We start from the raw sequence: 19496 nt of genomic DNA, 5'->3' as shown, positions 1-19496 counted from the left end.
CTCCGCATCATTGATTCTTACTGTGAGTGACAACACACTGACCGTTCCAAGATGGCGTGCGCGCCAACGTATTTAGAGCGGTCGAATGTGGTGTCTACATATACACATCTATGAGCCAATGTCTCTGCTTGCGACCATCGTATTATAGATTATAATTGTATTTTATATAATTTAATTTATTAGGTCTTCCTTTGGCTTTTTATACTATGTGTAAAATATAGTTTAAGCATTAAAAATGTGCTATTTACGAATTGCAATTGTTGTCTGATTGTCCATAAGCTCACACCCCTGTTGTAGCCTAGTTGTCTTTATAAAGCAACTTGTCAGCAACTTACCTCACATACACTATGTAATATATGTTGTTGAACAAAACCTAAAAGTTTTCGAGTATTGTTAACCACAAACATTAATTTACTCGTATCGAAAAACCATAAACCAATCTAAAAACCCACAGTAATTTTTCTGTGGTGAATTAGCCTCCCTTGTTGGCCTACAAATCACGTCATTACTGAGCAATTCAGTTGATAGATTTTCAGGATACACATTTTTACAGAATGAAAGACTCTTAAGTTGCGAGTTTGTATTTTTTAGCAAATTGGAAAGGCTATTATTGATCCTTGAATACAAATGTGATTGTGCAGACGTGAACTGAGATTATGATTTTACACACACATACACAGTAGGTAGATTAAAAAAATATATATATATATATATATATATAACGTTTTATATGATGTAGGTAATTATATAGATGCAGAGTGATGAATGAAACTCCTCCCTTCAACAGAGCAAAATAAAAAAATAAAAACAACGCATAGGACGTGTTTAAAAATGTAGTTAAGCTGCCTACCTAGACATGATTTCTGGCTATCATAGTCGCGATCGTTGTTGCTCAATAATGTTGCCTGGATAGTGGGCTCACTAGGTTTTGAAACACTGCCATTAGATTCCGGAAATTAACAAACTCGTGATGTCAGGAGGAGTGGGAGAGAAACAGACAGCACAAGGGAAATATATGTGTATTTCGCAGAATTTATGGACTGTATAGATATGACATCGTCATATGATGGAGTTAACGCGTGAAATAAGCGCTGGACATGTTTCAAGGAGATTGTGGATGATCGCTGGTCCAAACTGAAAGTGTTTTCACGCGCATCGTGTGCTTCCTATTACAGATCGACATTTCAGCAAACATGACGCTACTCGCATTGGAACAAGTGACTGATTTCGGCGATTTCACGAAAGGAAAGGATCTAAAGGAGTTTTTTAAACGAGAATACTCCAACATCTCTACTCAAAACTGCCTGTCCGATGTGCGTCTGAGTCCAGATGGACGTCACATTCATGTCATTGTGCGTCAGCCCAAGAGTGGTCTTATGACATATGACAAATATCAGCGAGCCCATCTAATGCAATGCCAAAAGCACGTTGATTTAGTGCTAACTCGAAATGTTCCTATAGTGGATGTTATTTATATCCCTCAAAGCAAACCAGATGATGCAGCCTCTGTGTTGGGAGTGATTTTTGAGAATGGAAAAGTGGAATTCTGGAAATTCCTTGAGAGCAGATCAGGCTGGCATCTGCTCCAGACTGTGGATCTGTGTAACAGCCCTCGTGCAAAAGTAGTTTCTGTGTCTATGTGTCAGAATTTCATCATATGGTGTGAGGAGCGACCACCATCTGAGAACTCCAGTAGTGTGTGCAGCAACTTCAGGTTCTGTATCTGCAAAAAGACTGTAGAAGTTAATGAGGGAGGTGTCAGTTTGGGAAATGTGAAAATTGCATTGCATAATAATCCTCGATATACGACCATCAGTTCTGGGGATTTGGTCTATCTGCTCCCAGACATGCGGGAAAACTCTTCAGTGGGTGTTTCAAAAGTGTTCCTTGTATGGTCACCTGAACATGACACCTTTAAAGTGCATAGTGCCTGTAGTTGCACACTTATGAAAAGCTCGAGCAAAGAATCAGACTTCAAAAGGCTTGTTACAGACTTCATTGGCCTTCTACCCACACTAAATCCTCCAGATATCTGTGGATTCTCTCCCACTGGATGTGGAGACCTCCTCCTCCTCCTTAGCACTGGTTGGGTATGCATTATGAAGAGGGATGGCTGTCTTCGCAACATATACAAACTTCCTGATAATTGCCTAAGTGCTAGTGGGACCCAAAACAGCCTGAATATGTATAGTGAAGTCCTGGCACTAACAATAGGCAGGACCCTCTTCTTAATTGACACCAAATGTGGCCTGGAATTAGAGAGAATAAGTCTGAAAACAGAAGGTCTTCTCTTCGTAAACTCTTTGGACAGTCACTCTCCGCAAATGCTGTCAGAGACCGGGTTGTTTGTGGTCACGCAAACACAGAAGCCTTCTCCGACACATTCAGAAGACTCAAGTGCACTCTTGGTTGAGGCTGTTTTCGAGGAGGCGTGCAAATACTATCAGCAAAGAAGTCTAAGCAGCACACAGCTCACGGTGGAGAAGCTCAAAAAAGGTGGGATGTTTCAAGCTCCCATATCGCTGGCTGCCATCCTCAGGGATTACCTCAGCAACCAGAAGACCAAAACTGGTGAGAAACATTCCTCGGGTCAAGAAAGGCTCATGAGCTCGCTCGAATCAGAACTTAGGAGTCTCGTTTTGCTAGAGGACATCAAAACGTCAATGGTGAAGGCTTCTGAGAAAGATCTAGCGAACTATTGTGAAACCTTGGTGCAGCAGGAGATCTGCCGGCTGCTTGGCGGAGAGCTAGAGAGGGAGAATCTTCAATACCTGAACAGCATCTTCCAACTCTTTCCCACTTATTCCTGGCACGCCGTGAAAGCGGTTCTGCATCTGAGGTGCAACGGTGAGGGATCATTGTCTTCTAAAGCTCCCGCTGAATTGTGGAAAATCATCCTCAGCCCTGTGCAACCCACAGCGAACTTTGCTCACTGCAACGGTCAGCAGAAACACACTACGGTGAACCTGCCTGTTTTTGAGCTCTTGTGCCACTCCATCTTCAAATTCCAGCCCAGCTGGCTCCCCAGGTTTCTGGAATTGGCACAACAGCAGATGGGCACGACCTCCACATCTTCGTGGAGTTATGGTGCGAAGGAGAGCTCTGAGAGTTTGCCGCTCTATAAACGGGCCTTGACTGTGCTCCCTTGCAAAGGGTCCAACCAACACCTGGAAGTGGAGCTGCTTTTGTGCAGCGAGAGGCCTAAAGCGATAATGCAAGCATTGCGGATTCTCATCGAACAAAGCCAGTGGGAACGGGTGACACAAGTAGCTGAGAGGTTCTGCCGGAAGAGCCCGCTTCTGAACAAAGAGATTTTCAGCGCTCTGCTGTGCGAAGTGTCGCAGCATAGAGACCTGGACCCTTATTTGGACCTGCTGTGGACTCTTTGTCCAGAGGACATGACTGTGACGAGCATACTTAATATCGTCCTGAAAAACCTGCCGGATTCGACGCAGAACTCGGGACCGTTCGAAGCTCACGGCAGCCAGGTCACCATTGGGCTTTTGAAACCGCTTCTCAGAAAAGTTCTCCAAAGGGAGACCAAACCTAGCCACAGGTACGCAGATATTCTTCAGTCACCCACAGTTCCTCCACTCACGCCTCCACGCCAGCCAAAGGGACTCTCCAGAGATGCTGAACACAAGGAAACCGACCTGAGGACTTCCTCTTGATCTAAAGTGACGTCCAGAGCCAGCCTGGTCTGACTTTCCCACTCACAAATCATGTCTAAAACCTTTCTATAGACTGTTATTAAAGATCACCCAAACATGAACTCGCCCTCATGTTGTATCTAAACATGTATGACTTTCTATCTTCTGTAGATAAGAAAAGATATTTGGAAGAACTTTTTGTCCATACAATGAAAGTCAATGGGGTCCAAAACAAACCCTATTCACTTTCTCTGTATTGCCAAAAAAAAAAAGATCTTCTTTCGTATTTTACAGAAGATAGAAAGTTCAGCAGGTTTGGATAGACATGAGGGTGAGTAAATGATGACAAAATTATCATATTTGGGTGAACTGTACCTTTAAGAATTATTATGTACCTTGCATGGTCTAAACAGAATTATGGCGCTTCTTCGGATCAGATAACATTTCCTTAATTATTACAATTGTACAGTATTTACTGCAATTCACAGATGTTTAACTACTGCTTTAATTATTCCTGATATTGAAAGTAATATATGTTGTTTTTATGTTTACTTTGTATGCTGCATTTCATCTTACATGTCTGTGGTGTTTTTTAAACAGTATTTTTCTTTTTCATAACCTTCAGATGTGTCGTTTTAATGAGTCATCACATGAAGGCATGCTGTTACTCTGATCCTTTTGGAGATGACTAAGCATTATTCACATTTCATGCTCTAGATAATTTATTTTATAAACCCCTAGCATAACAAACAAAAAATTCTACTGACACTACAGTTTGTCATCATATGCTAGTGTAATTACTATTTTATGAAAATCACGTGGAAGACCTAAGCTAAGAATTGTTGTAGTCATTAATAAAAATGTACAGTAATATAAAATGTAATGTGCATGCTGATGCATCTGACTATTTAGATTTGGAAATTTCATGTTAAATGCCTTGCGTGTTTTCAGGATTGCTCTTGTATTTAGTGCTACCACAGGGATTTTATCATTGTAGGAAGCAATTAAATATGACTCATGTATTGCTGCCATTCATTTTCAGGTCTCTTTCTGAACTAAAGTGTCTCAGACTTCTGCTGTCCTTTGTATGTTATGGTTGTGTTGTCGGAGAGGGGGATTCTGATGTGTTTCCAATGAAAAGCTTTGTAAACTTGCTAGGTCTGTACAGCCCCACCCTCTGCATTCCTTCTGGGCTCAGCAGCAGCATTCACGGCACTGCTTTAAATTCAATTGAACTCAATTCTATTATACAGTGACCAGCTTCAAACTCAGTCACATTGGACAGGCTTGTGCTGCCCTGAATTGATGCGACATAGCTAGTTATATTTGGAGAGCTGAAACACTTCTATTTTTCTCTTTGTGATCCACAAGTGTTTACTAATATTGGGGTTGACTGAGTTTTCTGAGCCATCATTCAAAAGTCAAATAAAGTAAAAGAAACAGTAACAGTAAAATATATTTATGTTTAAATAAATGTTATATTAAAGTATCCTGAAAAAAAAAAAAATCAGCAGTTTCCATAAAAATAACTGTTTTCACAAAATTAGCATATTATAAGGATTTCTGAAGGATCATGTGACACAGTAATGATTGCTTAAAAATTCAGCTTTGCCATCACAAGAATAAATTACATTTTAAAATATATTAAAATAGAAAACAGCTATTTTAAATCGTAATTATATTTCACATTATTACAGTTCTTACTGTATTTTTGATCAAATAAATTGCCTTGGTGAGCATAAGAGACTTCTTCAAAAACATTAAGAACTGACCCAAAACTTTGAAAGGTAGTGTATTTTTTGTGTGGAATGTAAATAGATGCATCTGGACATATTCTGCAGATTAATTCAAAATGATTTATCTGTACATAAACTATTTTTCTGTTCTGTAACCTTTAACATGTCTCAAGAATCACTGTAATAATGTAACGGCCTTGTAATAATTTTTCTCACACCCTACATAGACATAGCATGAGAGTGCATGTGGATTAGATTTAAAATAGTTTCATGGCCTCTCGTAGTGCATGTCTATTAAGTATCTCTGGCACTTGCTAATCCAAATGCTAATTACTAGCCATAATATTGAGCAATGGTATGCTTTTAAATCATACCCTTTTATATGACATAAGTGCTTTTGAAAGGTAGTATACTATCACTTTACTAAATATTTAATCCCATGATTGCTGGTTTTCTCCCCTAAGCAGCACAGATATGCGTGGAATGCATGTTTCACTGCTCTAGTACTTCACTCTGATCGGCACACTTTTGTAATGGCAGCTGCACCATACCGTAAGGCCTCGTTCACGTGATGTAGGGTGGACTGGAGGAAGGGTTTCTATACGGGTTGGCAAGACAGAGAGTGGCAAGTGATGCTTTAGTTTACACCAAACAAACAAGTTCAGCAGGGTAGTGCGAGCATCTTTTATTACTATTGTGATTAACACATGACATGAAAGAAATGTTTAACAGGTCACCTCTTCAAAACGAAGCCATTGTCAGATGGTTTAAACAGTCACTGTCTGCTAATTCCTCATTAGAACAGTCAGAAAGAAATGTTTTTTTTTTTTTTTAAATAAACCACTGTACAATGTCATCAGTATATATCTAACATATAATTTCTTATTGAAAAAATGGCATAAATAAATCTCAATGCCTGCAGGACCTCATAAAGTGCTTTCTAAAACTTGACCTCCCATTAATCCCTTATAATAAAAAAACATCACATTTGTAACAGTAAAGTTGTTCTTTTGCTGAAATAAGTGCTGAAATAATTTGACACAAGGATACAGTCTCTACAGCACTTAAAAGTAGCCTACTACATTTTCTACATTCTTTATTGCAGAGCCCCTAATGGAACATAGTGATGGAATTTTGTATTTTTTTTATGCTTTAGCGTTCCCCCAAGAAACTTGGCGTTCGCTCGCAAAACTTTTCCGTTCTTTGCGAGTGAATGCATAGTTTCTCAAGGAAAGCAAACGTTTTGTGAGGTAACGCACATTTCTCGGGGGAACGCAAAATATTTGCAAGGGAATGCAAAAGCATTGACATAGTTTTTTCTCCTATCTCATATCACCATGTCCCTTTAAGGGCTGCATAATTTGTCCACCATTGTAAATTTATTGTGTCGGTCGGCGTGTGTAAATCAAACTTTTACTGTCGTTTTTATTTATGTAAGTATGTAAAAGGTGGTTGTTTCTCATTTTCCAAATAATTCAGGTTTTATGTGGGCCTTTGGGAAAGAATGCATCCTGATGTTATTGTTCCTTTAAAAAGAGAAATAAGGAGACACTGAATTAATCCATGCGTAAAAAATGATCTGCCTTACATTTAGGAAACAAATAAGATATCTTACTCATAAACATCTGAATACTTCATCCTGCGGTAGTACTTGGCCAGTTTAACTGAGAAAATGATGCTGGGGATCAGGAATAACATACACCAGCCCAAACTGAACCAGAAGGCATTCTGGGGAACAGACAGGACATCGTTTGTTAAGGGTTTTTTAGATGGCAACTGCATAAGCACTTACAAATTCATCAGCACTATAAAAAAGAAAAAGAGGCCAAAAGATTCTTACCAAAGATCCCACCAGGTGTTTACAAAGAAGATCCGCTGATCTGTCTAATGCCGCAGCTACAGGCCCACAGCGACCCATCCTCTCTGTGATCTGACACAGAATACAACACAGTAATATTAATAACTATAAATATTAATAATCATTCAAATAGTTGGCAACTTGAATATTAATAAAGACAAATATATACCGTTTGATTTGCCCAGCTAACATATGCATGAAAGATTTTCAGCTGACAGTCTATGAATGACATGCTCTCCTGCAGGAAAGAAGCGGCAATTATTATTTTAAGACACCCCGTAGATTGCTTCATCATTTTACATACAGTAAACATCCTGACAGATGATTTAGCTAAATATAGCATTGATTTTGCACTCACATTTTTCACTATTTGTGATATGTTGTAGTTCAGGACATCCTGAGCATAACCAACATTTTTAAAAACATCCTCCACAGTTGCCTACAAAATGAATGAAGAGAAGAAATTAGAAGATACTGTAAGTGCATTTTTAAATTATGGCTATAAAGATAAAAAAAAAAAAAAAAATATATATATATATATATATATATATATATATATATATATATCTGCATGGTTATAGTTTTGTTTAGTACTTATCATTATACTCATACAACATTTATTTGAACAAAAATATTGTAAAACTGTAATATATTATAACAATTTAAAGTAATAGTTTTTTATGTCAATATTTTAAATTCTAATTTATACCTGTGATGACATTTATTATTATTATCAATGTTGAAAAAAGTTTTTTCTTTTTTGTGGAAACCGTGCGTGATACAGTTTTTTTCAATATTCTTTGATGGATAGAAAATTACAGCATTTATTTGAAATAGTAATTTTAGTAACTGTCACCTTTGATCAATTTCATGCATTCTTGCTGAAAAAAATAAATAATTTAATTTAAAAAAGAATTGACTTTCAAACTGTACTGTATATGCTAGTGAACAGTGATAAAATGACCAAATCATCATATTTCATGGAGTCTTTAATGAAATTGTTTTGAATACTAATATATTGTATTCTAGGCAGTGAGTCAAACAGATATGATAACTCTAGTGTTTACTTACATTGATTTGTGATGCTACTGCGCTGAGATTCTTAATGGTAGCATTCAGCTCCAGCTGCAAAGAGGAAAAGGATGAAGGTCACAGTAAACCAAACTGATGCAAACTAGTGAAGAACACTTTGATATTAATATTCACTTTTTCCTAATGATAACGTCACAATTAGTTGGATTTAAAATTCTGAACAAGGTATTTTGTTTGTGTTAACACACCAGCAAAGGCATAATGTTGGACGTGATGTCAGTCTGGATGTCTCGCAGATCTTTAGCTTCCCCACGCAGTTGCTCACTGATATTTGTATTTGACTGAAAGACACAAATAAGCCTATGTGATTCACATCAGTCTTACTCCAGAGCAGGAGGTTGTTAACAAGACAGTAAAATTCACCTGTTTACCAGCCAAGTCATCCAGACGTTTTGCTGCTGAGCTCAGATTTGTCTCTGATACATCATTAATCTAAAATATGAAAGAATAAAATAATTACCAGCCTCACTTTACAAGTATATATTTTCAGATTTTAAATGGATTTCAAAATGCACAATAAAATGGCCATAAATATATCACTTATATACATTATTTTCGATAAATCTTACATTTTCTCATATATTTTTAACCATATATATATATATATATTTATTTATATTATTTTGCTTTCCTCAAAAAGATTTTAAGATTAAATTATAAGATTATCAATATTTTCTTGCAACTTGAAGTACATTTAGTAAGTATTTATATGTGTGTGTGTGTATATATATATTAAAATATATATATATAAAATAAATAATCATACTAGGGCTGTAACGATTCCTCGATTAAAGTCGAGTACTCGATTTTAAAAAATCCTCGATTGCAATTTACCCGTGTCGAGTAACCGGCAAAATACCGGAAGTGGCGCATTCCACAGACTAGAGTCCATGAACCGCATTATTAGGCTACACAGTTTTCTAAGGCTACGCGATATATTTAACTGTTTACAATCATGATATCCTGAAATCACAAAGGCTATGATTAAGTTAAATAAATATATGCGCTGTTTTTTTTCTCCCACAGAGAAGCATGACGGTTTAATTATTTACATGCGTGCAGATTGTGTTAAAAGTACCTCAGCTCCGTTCACAGTAAACGCTGCTCCACACATACTCAGTCTCTGCATGTGCTGTTTAGTTTCCAATAATGTGCATTTGGGAACGCAAAACCCCGTACACGTGTTTCATAGTAACTTACTGTCATCATTTATGCGTGGAGCATCTCGGGTTTCTCAAACTCCATCTCTGCGTGCTGTGAATTTGTGTGGCTTATAACGTTCATCTGCACGCAGTCTGCGCCGTTTCACAAGATTCGTAACGCAGCTCATTTATAAATCTTCGCCAACACAGGAGAATACATAAGTATGTTTCTGAATATATTCAGAAATATATTCGCAATCGCATATATTCTCATGTGCGAATTGTTGTTCATCGCGATTTCAAAATAAAAGTTTAACCCTTGCACTGCTTGCATGTTTTGACGTGCACATGTTCTTTTCAAGAAATTACGGCAGCTGTTGCATTTCTATCGTACAGAAGTGACCAAATATGAAAGATTAAGCTGACATTTGAATTAAATGTTATGTTTATTAGTTATCATATATTTTACATGGTGTATTTTAACAGCGTTGTTCAATAAAACCCATATGATTACTTTGATACTTTATTTGAACCAATAATTATTGCTTGTTATTATTTGGTTATTATTTGGGTAACACTACAATAAGGCTCATTAGTTAACATTAATGTATTAATCAACATGAACTAACAATGAACAATAGCTACATTTGTAACTAACATTTGTTCATACAAATACAGCCTTGTTATTGTTTGTTAATGTTAGTTCACTACATTAATGTTAACAAATACAACCTTTAATTTTAATAATGTATTAGTAAATGTTGAAATTAACATGAACTAAGATTAATAAATGCTGTAGAAATAAATATTGTTCATTCTTAGTAACTAATGAACCATATTGTAAAGTGTTACCTATTTGTCTTTAAGTAATTTTAAAGGCTGTTGTTCACTTGGATCTATTTTTATTACCAGAATTTTTTATCCGATTACTCGATTAATCGATGGAATAATCCGTAGAATACTCGATTACTAAAATAATCGATAGCTACAGCCCTAAATCATACATATATTTTGGCCAGATTTAGTTTTTCCGGATAATGCTTAGTAAAAAGAAAGGCCTTTATGTACCCTTTATTAAATTATTCTTTATTTAATTTCACAAACAGTATGCGCTAGTCTATTTGAGAGTGAAGTGTAGTTTACCTGCAGTATAATGTTGCTGAAGTTCATAGTGCTGGCACTGCTAGAGAAGTTGTATAGCTGGGACTTTACCTCCGGACTGAGGACAGTGATGGTTGCAATGTTGATGTTTGCATCCTCAAAGGTCTTATAAATCTGCCTTTCGTACTGTTGAGAAAATCAGAAGGCTGAGCTATTAGTGTCCAATAAGTAATGCACTGGCATATAGACAAGTAGAGGTAATAAATTCTCACCTTTGAAACATTTAACATATTATTTAGGTCGAAGACCTCATTCAGATGTAATGTGGTCCACAGGGGCTTATTATTTTGACAATCACTAGAAATAAAATAAAAAAGATTTATTTATATTGGGCAAATTATGCAAATATGTCAGCCATCAGTCATACTGCCTTGTGAGATGTACCTGTACACATTAACAATGCTCAGGTTTGTTTTCAAATTCAGAATCTTGGCCAAATCGAACCCTTGAATCAGCCCTGGAGTGTCAATAACCTATGAAACACAATATGATTGATTACCAAATATGCTGGCATACATATACTTTTACTGCAAAATTTTAATTTACTGGAAACTACCAGAGACGGTTAACTCCTAGCAACTAGTCAAAGTCATATGTTTAAACACAATGAGTTAATGTTTCTGGAAATACCTGGATGAGTTCCTTGTTCTGCCACGGTTTACAGACCAAGGTGTGGGTATTTCCTCCCACTATGAAAAGTATCAACACCACTAACATGAAGATCCAGGAGAACAGGAAGCTAAAACCTACTCCTCTAAAATGAGACAAGAGGAAGTATTTGTATGTGTACCGTGTTATTTTATTGTACTATATATAACAATAGAACAAATGTACACTGACAACAGTCTCCTGTTTCGCAAACACAAATCCGGGGAGTCATTGACATCGTACTCACGCCATGAAGAATATTCCTCCACAGTTGGATGTGCCGGAGCGTTCAGTGGGATTGTCTCTAGCATTTAGTCCAGCTGTACCCAGCAGCAGACCCAGAATATTACAGATCACCACCAGCAAAATCAGACAGCTCAGGGTCAATCCAATAGCCCGGCTATACACACACACACCCACACACAAACAAAGTTTATTCTTCACTTTGATATTATTGTAAATGTTAAAATTGAAATATATTTGAATAAAATGTATTTGAAAACAAAGTGAATCATGGGAAATAGGAATTAAGTTTTGTGAAAGTACCTGATTTGACTTGATTTCTCTATCTCTGGAGAATATTTTGAGATGAAATCCTTTACGTCAGTTAATGGTCTTGAAATAGTCTCCAATGCATCAAGGGGAAGGTCTTTAGTCACACCTGAGATCTGTTTTTTTAAGTTGTCAAGCTCGATCTTAGCCACTTTAAAGGACACAAGACAAAAGATCACTTTAACAAATAGACGGATCAGCAACTTCAAGTACATTACACTACTTAAACCTTCAGTGAACAAACATTTGTGGAAGTAGATTCTCCAGAAAGAAGCAACAAACTCTTTAAGGTCAATTAACAACACACACTTACACATCACACTTGCTGTCGTCTGAGTTTTCACCTTTTGAGGAATACTATCAAAAAAGTCTCTACCCTGGGAAACAAACATGTGTAGACATTGAACAATAGTTAGTAAAAAATCATCATAACTGTTCAATACAGTACATTCAAAAGTTTAAAGTCAGTAAGAAAAAACGAATATTAAGCAAGAACACATTACACTGATCAAAAGACTATTACTAGAATATTACAAGATTCCTGTTTTAAAATGAATGCTGTTCTTTTTATATTCATTTTACATTCATATATTCATTCATTCATTTATATTTAAATTCAAAATCAGTTTCTACAAAATAATAAGCAGCACAACTGTTTTTAACTGATTATTCTTGACTAGCAAATCAGCATATTAGATTTATAGAATGATTTTCTTCATTTTAAACATTTTAAACAGTTTGTACCTTATTTTTTAAACAAATAAATGCAGCCTTGGTGAGCATAAGAGACTTTTGTAACATTAAAAAGAATCATACCAACCCTAAACTTCTGAACGGTAACTGTGTGTGTGTGTTGTGTGTGTATAAAAATGCACTGAAGTGAAAATGTATACCTGTGAAAAAAAGGCACTAACCTTTTCTGCCTGTCCAGTGACATTAGCATTTATAGCCTTGTCTACAGCAGACCTCAAATCATTACGATCAGAAAACTATGCAAGACAAAACACATTCAAAGTCATTAGATTATCTCATTATAAATTGCACAACAACATCAGCATAACAACTGGTGTGAAGAAAAAAAAAACATGTCAGGATGTCCCCTTTTGCTTTTACAGCAGCACTCAAGCATGCATGAAGTCCACACACTGAAGAAAATGATATATGAGTATTTTTTTATAAAGTCATGTGATCTCCACATGATCACATGACTATGAAAACTACTCATATCTCATTGACTTCAGTGTGTGTTCATGCTAGCTTGAGTGCTGCTGTAAAACATGACATCACCTTGCTCCATGTAAAATAAATCAACTTTTATTAAACTACTGATATGACTGTATTCTGAATGTACATGATTTATAATATAAAATCATATAAACTATACTTATAATATAGTCCTCCTAAGTTTTCAATGTTGTCTCAAAAAAGACTGTCACTGTCAAGCATTGCAAAAAGAAGGATCAAGCATAGCACCACATTAAACACTAGAGGGCAGTAAAAGCTGTGAACATACACACACTACTATGCTGACATCCACATTCACAGTGACACATTCTTATTTTTCTCTACAACAGAAAACCTGTGTCTATGGAAATGTATTTTGACCAGGTAAGAGTTAGGTTTCCAAGAGAAAGAGCTTGTAAACATTGATGTGTTAACAATGACGTCTTGAGTTACTCCTTATTGTTTGTTTCTTTGTTCCTGTCCTTGCTTCCCTTCAATGAGAGCATTTGTGCCTTTGTGTGCATAGATGACTGGTAATACAATTTGGTCCTCTGTGCTTCTAGAAAAATGCTATATAGTAGTCAAGTAATCTAAGCCAAAATATTGTTTGGGTTTTCTTGTAGTGCTTATGTTTTCCCCAGGAGATTGACGCAGAACTCGCTCTGCTTCAATCACTGACCTGAGACCACAATCATTAAATGTCTAGAGCTTCAAAGAAAGTGAGAATTATTGTGTAATGATCCATCCACGTTTGTGCATTTATTTGCTCTTAATGCTAAACATGAAACTACCACGAAGCCTGACGTGGAATCTGGATATAAGCAGGATGCTTCACTGAACAGCCATAACAGAATTTCCCACTGAACTTGTCACTGGTTTGTTCCCATGGCACCTCTGGTTTAGCTTACATCAAGACTTCCATCCAATGACAGTTTGTCCAGTTCTGGCTGAAAGGAAGTGCAGTTTACACAGTCTGACATGTGCAGAGTGTTGTTAATCCGCTGCCTCACTGCTGATAAATTAGCTTGCAGTGCATCCACCTTCGGTTTCAACAGATCCAAGGTTTTATTAAGCTGAAGCAGTCCAGTGCTGGTGCTATTTACCACTGTAACACACATATACATGAAGAACAAAATATATTTTAAAATCAATGGATTCATTAATGCTGCAAAGTTGAGTCAAGAAGCACAGGCTTGTTCATGGAGCGAGTTTCCCAAAGAAAGAGACTGTGGTGGGTGGACTGCTGTATCATTTGATGTTTATATGCATACTGTACAAACCTTTAGCTATTTCGTTAATTGATGTGAATGCTGGGTCGAGGGCACCTTTAAGACCATTCTGGATCGATTTGCCAAGCAAAGACCCTGTTTCTATAGAAATAAAAAAATTGGAATTCCGTGTGAGACATAACTTTTTTAATAATTGGCAATACAGCCACAATTTTTACATTGCCCTAAGCTCCTATTAATTTCTGACTCTGGTCTTGAGAGATACGGGACGTACCATTTAAGTTGTATTCAACCTTATCCACAGTCGTAGAGCTCTCATTCGTCACTTGTCGGATTTGCTGTTGAGGAAATAAAAGTATAAAATTTCCATTATGTATTAGTTGCATTAAGTTCAATTCAGTATTGAAATAATTGAATTGAATTTGTTAAGATAAATCACCCTAAACAGTGTCTATTCTAGAAATGGAAAAAAATTAAGGCTTTTTTATTCAGCAAGAATGTATTAAATTGATCAAAAGTTAAAGTAAAGATATTTATAACATTACAAAAGATTTCTATTTAAAATAAACAAGGATCTTTTGAACTTTCTATCAACCAAAGAATCCTAAAAAATGCATTACTGTTTCCATAAAAATATTAAGCAGCATAACTGTTTTCAACATTTATAATAATAAGAAAAGTTACTTGTTAAATGTTTCACCAAATCAGCATAAATCATTTCTGAATGATCATGTGACAATGAAGAATGGATTGATGGCTGCTGAAAATTCAGCTTTGCCATCACAGGAATAAATTACATTTTAAAATATACTCAAATAGAAAATACTTATTTTAAATTGTAATAATATTTCACAATATTACTGTTTTTTTCTGTATTTTTGAAAGGTAGTGTAAAAGGGTAATGTGTGACATATAACATGGTATTTCATACAACATTTCACTTCTCCCTTCTGAATGATGTACCTCAGGAACAGTTGTAATATAGCTTTTGACATTCTCCAAGATGTCTTTGAGTTCTGTGGAGCTGCCCATCACAGTCTCTGAAGTGTATGTACTGCTCAGGAACATGCAAACGTTCCCTGCCCTGCACAGCAATTCATAGTAATTTAGCATACTGATATACACTCACCAGCCACTTTATTAGGTACACCTTGCTAGTACCGGGTTGGAACCCATTTTTTTCCTTCAGAACTGCCTTAATTCTTCGTGTCAGATTCAACAGGGGTCTGGAAACATTCCTCAGAGATTTTAGTCCATATTGACATGATAGATTAAAATCACCTTCCGGGGCCCTGTATGCTGCAGGCCCCCAACCCGCTCGGGCCCATATGCACGTGCATACCCTGCATATCCAGATGCTACACCACTGCGTTTAAACGATACTCAGTTGGTACTAAGCAGCCCGAAGTGTGGCAAGAAAGTATCCGCCACACTATTACACCACCACCAGCAGCCTGAACCATTGATACAAGGCAAGATGGAATCATGCTGTTCATGTTTTTTACGTCAAATTCTGCCCCAATCATCTGAATGTCGCAGCAGAAATCGAGACTCATCCAGCCAAGCAATGGTTTTCCAATCTTCTACTGTCCAATGTTGGTGAGCCCATGTGAATTGTAGCCTCAGTTTCCTGTTCTTATCTGACAGGAGTGGCACCGGTGTATCTTCTGCTGCTGTAGTCCATCTGAACCTCTTCAGACCTCGGTTGTAATGAGTGGTTATTTGAGTTACTGTTGCCTTTCTATCAGCTCCAACCAGTCTGCCTATTCTCCTCTGGCATCAACAAGGCATTTTCGCCCACAGAACTGCCACTCACTGGATATTTTCTCTTTTTCTGACCATTCTCTGTAAACCCTAGAGATTTCAGATCAGCAGTTTCTGAAATACTCAGGCCAGCCCGTCTAGCACCAACAACAATGCTACGTTTAGTCACTTAAATCACCTTTCTTCCTCATTCTGATGCTCAGTGTGAACTTCAGCAGATTGTCTCGACCATGTCTACATGCCTAAATGCATTGAGTTGCTGCCATGTGATTGGCTGATTAGATATTTGCGTTAACAAGCAGTTGAACAGCTGTACCATAATAAAGTGGCCGGTGAGTGTATATTACATAAAACACATGATAATATATACCAGTTACATCAAAAAAACATTAAGCTTTTGTCTTAAGATCACTAAATGTTAAACTCAAACTGGTGCTCACAGAATTAGTGCAGTTATGATAAATGTGGAGCAGTAAAAGCTTCTTCGCTTGCAGTGGATGTTCGTTTTCTGCTTCTGGTGCATCCGGCCCCCGCAGTTACCACAGCAACGGCAGCAGGCGAAGAATAGGCCAATTAGAGGCATCAGGACAATGTAGAGGATCCCAATGGCTACACAGACCAGGAAACCTATCTCATACAGCAAAACCTTGCCACAAGTGAAAGAGGTTAGACAGGTTGGTTAGTGTGGGTATATGACTCAGTAAAAACTCTTGATGACATCATATAGGTGTATGTGTGCTCATGTGCTCTGCTCAAGTGTGTACCCAAAACATGTCTGATGGTGAGATCAAATCAGCCACCGAAACTGGCAAATAGTGAGTGCTTACACAACAAAATAAAGCTGTTGACGTAATTTACTTATGGTAAAAAAAAAAAATCCTGAGAAACCTGTCCGAGATCCTTATACAGATTTACTGAGAAATTTTTTTTTTTATTATTAAGACTAACAAGTTACACATTTTGATCTCCACTTAAACAGAATATATGATATAAGATATTAAAAGTAAAATATTTTGTAGGTATTACATCCCGAACAATGCTACTTAAGGGCTTCTCTCACCTGGACATATTCTTCTACATAGGAAGTTTAAAATATCTATTGAATAAAAATCTGACTAAGGTGTTATTTATGATCAAACTATTTATTTACATGCAGGTGAATTCTATTACATACCTCTTTAATCATATCATTTGTTGTGGTTCCGCTGCCTTTTATAAATCCAACCAGCAGATCTACAGGGAAACAATTTCAAAACATTGTACATTTATTTTTAATATTCATTTACACAACACATAATCAGTGTTCCAGCATTTTGATTGTGCTTTGAGAGTCTCAGAGGCCAACAGTGATGAAGTGGCCATGGTCAAAGCTCTAGCAACTCTCTACTGTATAACATTAACACAATTTTGCATACTTAATTTCACGATTTCTTTCCCTAAATAGCTATTGATGTCAGCTACTAGGTATTATAATAGAATACTTAACTTGAGTCAAAGTAGAAAATTAGACTTGGCACAATAAAACTCTATTGATGCGTGATGATGAATAGGCAATTCTACAGTGTAATATTTCATTCCACAGAATTTCTATGAAGTAATGCTTCATTCTGTTGTTAGAATAAAAAAAAAATTACTGTGGAAGGGATGTGTTAGTGCGTGTTTGATCCTATAATTATAGATCAAAGATACATTGTTATCATTTTATGAGCAGTTTTGAACTTTACAAGGTCATGCAATATTTTTCAGCATACAGTGAGTTTACAGGAAATAATTAACCTAAAAGTTTGCCTTTTCATTTGTGAACCAGACTGTTACTATAAATTCTACTTGAAAGGTACACAGCAATAACGTATTTTTGAGGTAAACAAAGTATTTGGAATGGGGAGGGGTGTTGATTCAAATCTCGTGAACATTTGCATGGTCATTTGCACAGTGGTTTTTGTTTCTGACAATTAACTGAGTGCATTTATCCCACCTGAATGAGCACTATCTAACCATGTGCATCAAGCCAGCCTATAAACCTCCTCTAATGAGTCTAATACAGCCATTACACTCTCAGAAGATTCAGTCTGATTCATCTTGTTTGCCTATATATAACCAAACTTTTGATGACAGACTACTCAACATAAAAATAAACATTTCCTGTGTGTACTGAATACGCCTTTGTCAAATACATAGATCAAAACTACATTACATGAACTCACCTTTAGGGAATGGCTTGGGCTGGACTGAACCCAGGAATGAATTTACAATTGGAGACATAAAGGCACTGTTGAAGGTCAGCTGGGAAGGTTTATCATTCGGATTTTGTAGCTCTGTTCTTATCGTCTCTACAGGACAGGATGGTTGTCCGCTTACAAATGTGCAGAGAAACAGCAAAACGCCACTCCAAAAACCTGCTATCATTCTGGACCTCATGTTTTCAGTCACTAGTCACTAGTCAGTGAGTTTTAAGGTCATCGATTCTTATGGACATCAGACATCACCTGTGAGATGATAAAGCTCATTTAATAATTAGTCTATCCACTAAAAGTTTCTTTAGAACATAACAAGTCATCATAAGCATGACCATTGTCTTATAATTACAGCAATAATCGTTAATTAATCTAATAAAAATTAGAGAAAGATGAACGGCAGCGTCTGCCAGCTGTACTTACATCGTAAAACACATCCTCCTTGCTAAAGTATAAAAACAAAGACATTGTCAGGAATGGAAATGCTCTGTAGGCAGCACAGAATTATTTTTAGACAAATAAAATCACCTTCAAACTCGTTTGTTGTACAATTTCTTACATATTAATAACAGAAGCAGAACTCACTCTTTCACTCTCTTCAATTTAGTATAGACAGGTTAAACGGATCAGTGTAACTGAATTGAAACTAAACTGTTTACCTAAAAACGGTCAACTGAGAACTAAGTACAGAGAGGAAGCTAGAGAGAGATAGAGAGAACTTATATTGTTCAGGTAACACACAAAAACTTTTAGAATAGTACCTGTTTTACCTTTAAAGTCCAGCTTTTGTTGAGTGTGTTCCTCTTAGTTCAGTTTAATTGAGTCTGTAGTCTAAGATCCAATGTCTTTATCCCTCTGAGAGAAACCAGATGTCAACACTGAAGTTTAACTGCATTGAGTGAAGCAGTAAATTAATGAAAGACTAAATGGGAGGGACCGAGCGAGAGAGACAGAGAGAGGGGGGGTGGTGGGGGTTCTGAGTATTTAAAGACTGGTCAATTTTCAGAAAGGAAGTGATCAAAATAAAAATAAAAATCTTTTTTTTTTTCATTTTGCATAAAAAAAGTGGGTGATCAAAGACAAAATTTTAAATGTCCAAGATGACAAAAATAAGTACTTTCCTTCCACCTTGAATACAGTTATATTTCAATATTTTAATTATTATTATTACTATTATTATTATTATTAGATAGTTACACATTGTAG

General features: G+C 36.5%; 2 protein-coding genes across 2 annotated transcripts; one reads left to right on the top strand and one right to left on the bottom strand.

Moving 5' to 3' along the window:
• Positions 1–944: 944 nt before the first annotated feature.
• Positions 945–4722, top strand: hps6 (HPS6 biogenesis of lysosomal organelles complex 2 subunit 3). Its single transcript, XM_084391133.1, has one exon. It carries the CDS (start codon positions 1194–1196, stop codon positions 3669–3671), a length of 2478 nt encoding a protein of 825 aa, XP_084247259.1. The 5' UTR covers positions 945–1193; the 3' UTR covers positions 3672–4722.
• A 1326-nt stretch (positions 4723–6048) lies between these two features.
• On the bottom strand, positions 6049–19190 carry prom2 (prominin 2). Its single transcript, XM_084390902.1, has 25 exons — positions 19061–19190; positions 18714–18735; positions 18261–18542; positions 17231–17289; positions 16497–16702; positions 15256–15376; positions 14567–14630; positions 14344–14433; positions 13972–14168; positions 12754–12828; positions 12153–12216; positions 11834–11990; positions 11535–11687; positions 11270–11393; positions 11024–11112; positions 10852–10936; positions 10622–10765; positions 8700–8768; positions 8525–8617; positions 8316–8369; positions 7603–7683; positions 7414–7482; positions 7227–7316; positions 7002–7114; positions 6049–6912 (listed from the first exon to the last, which is right to left on the bottom strand). Exons 3-25 carry the CDS (start codon positions 18472–18474, stop codon positions 6846–6848), a joined length of 2478 nt encoding a protein of 825 aa, XP_084247028.1. The 5' UTR covers positions 18475–18542; positions 18714–18735; positions 19061–19190; the 3' UTR covers positions 6049–6845.
• Positions 19191–19496: the final 306 nt, after the last annotated feature.

The sequence above is a fragment of the Rutilus rutilus genome, assembly GCF_951802725.1.
Source record: "Rutilus rutilus genome assembly, chromosome: 20".
Classification (NCBI taxonomy): Eukaryota; Metazoa; Chordata; class Actinopteri; order Cypriniformes; family Leuciscidae; genus Rutilus; species Rutilus rutilus.
The sequence above is the reverse complement of the archived record's forward strand: the minus strand, read 5'-3'. Positions and strand labels throughout refer to the sequence as shown.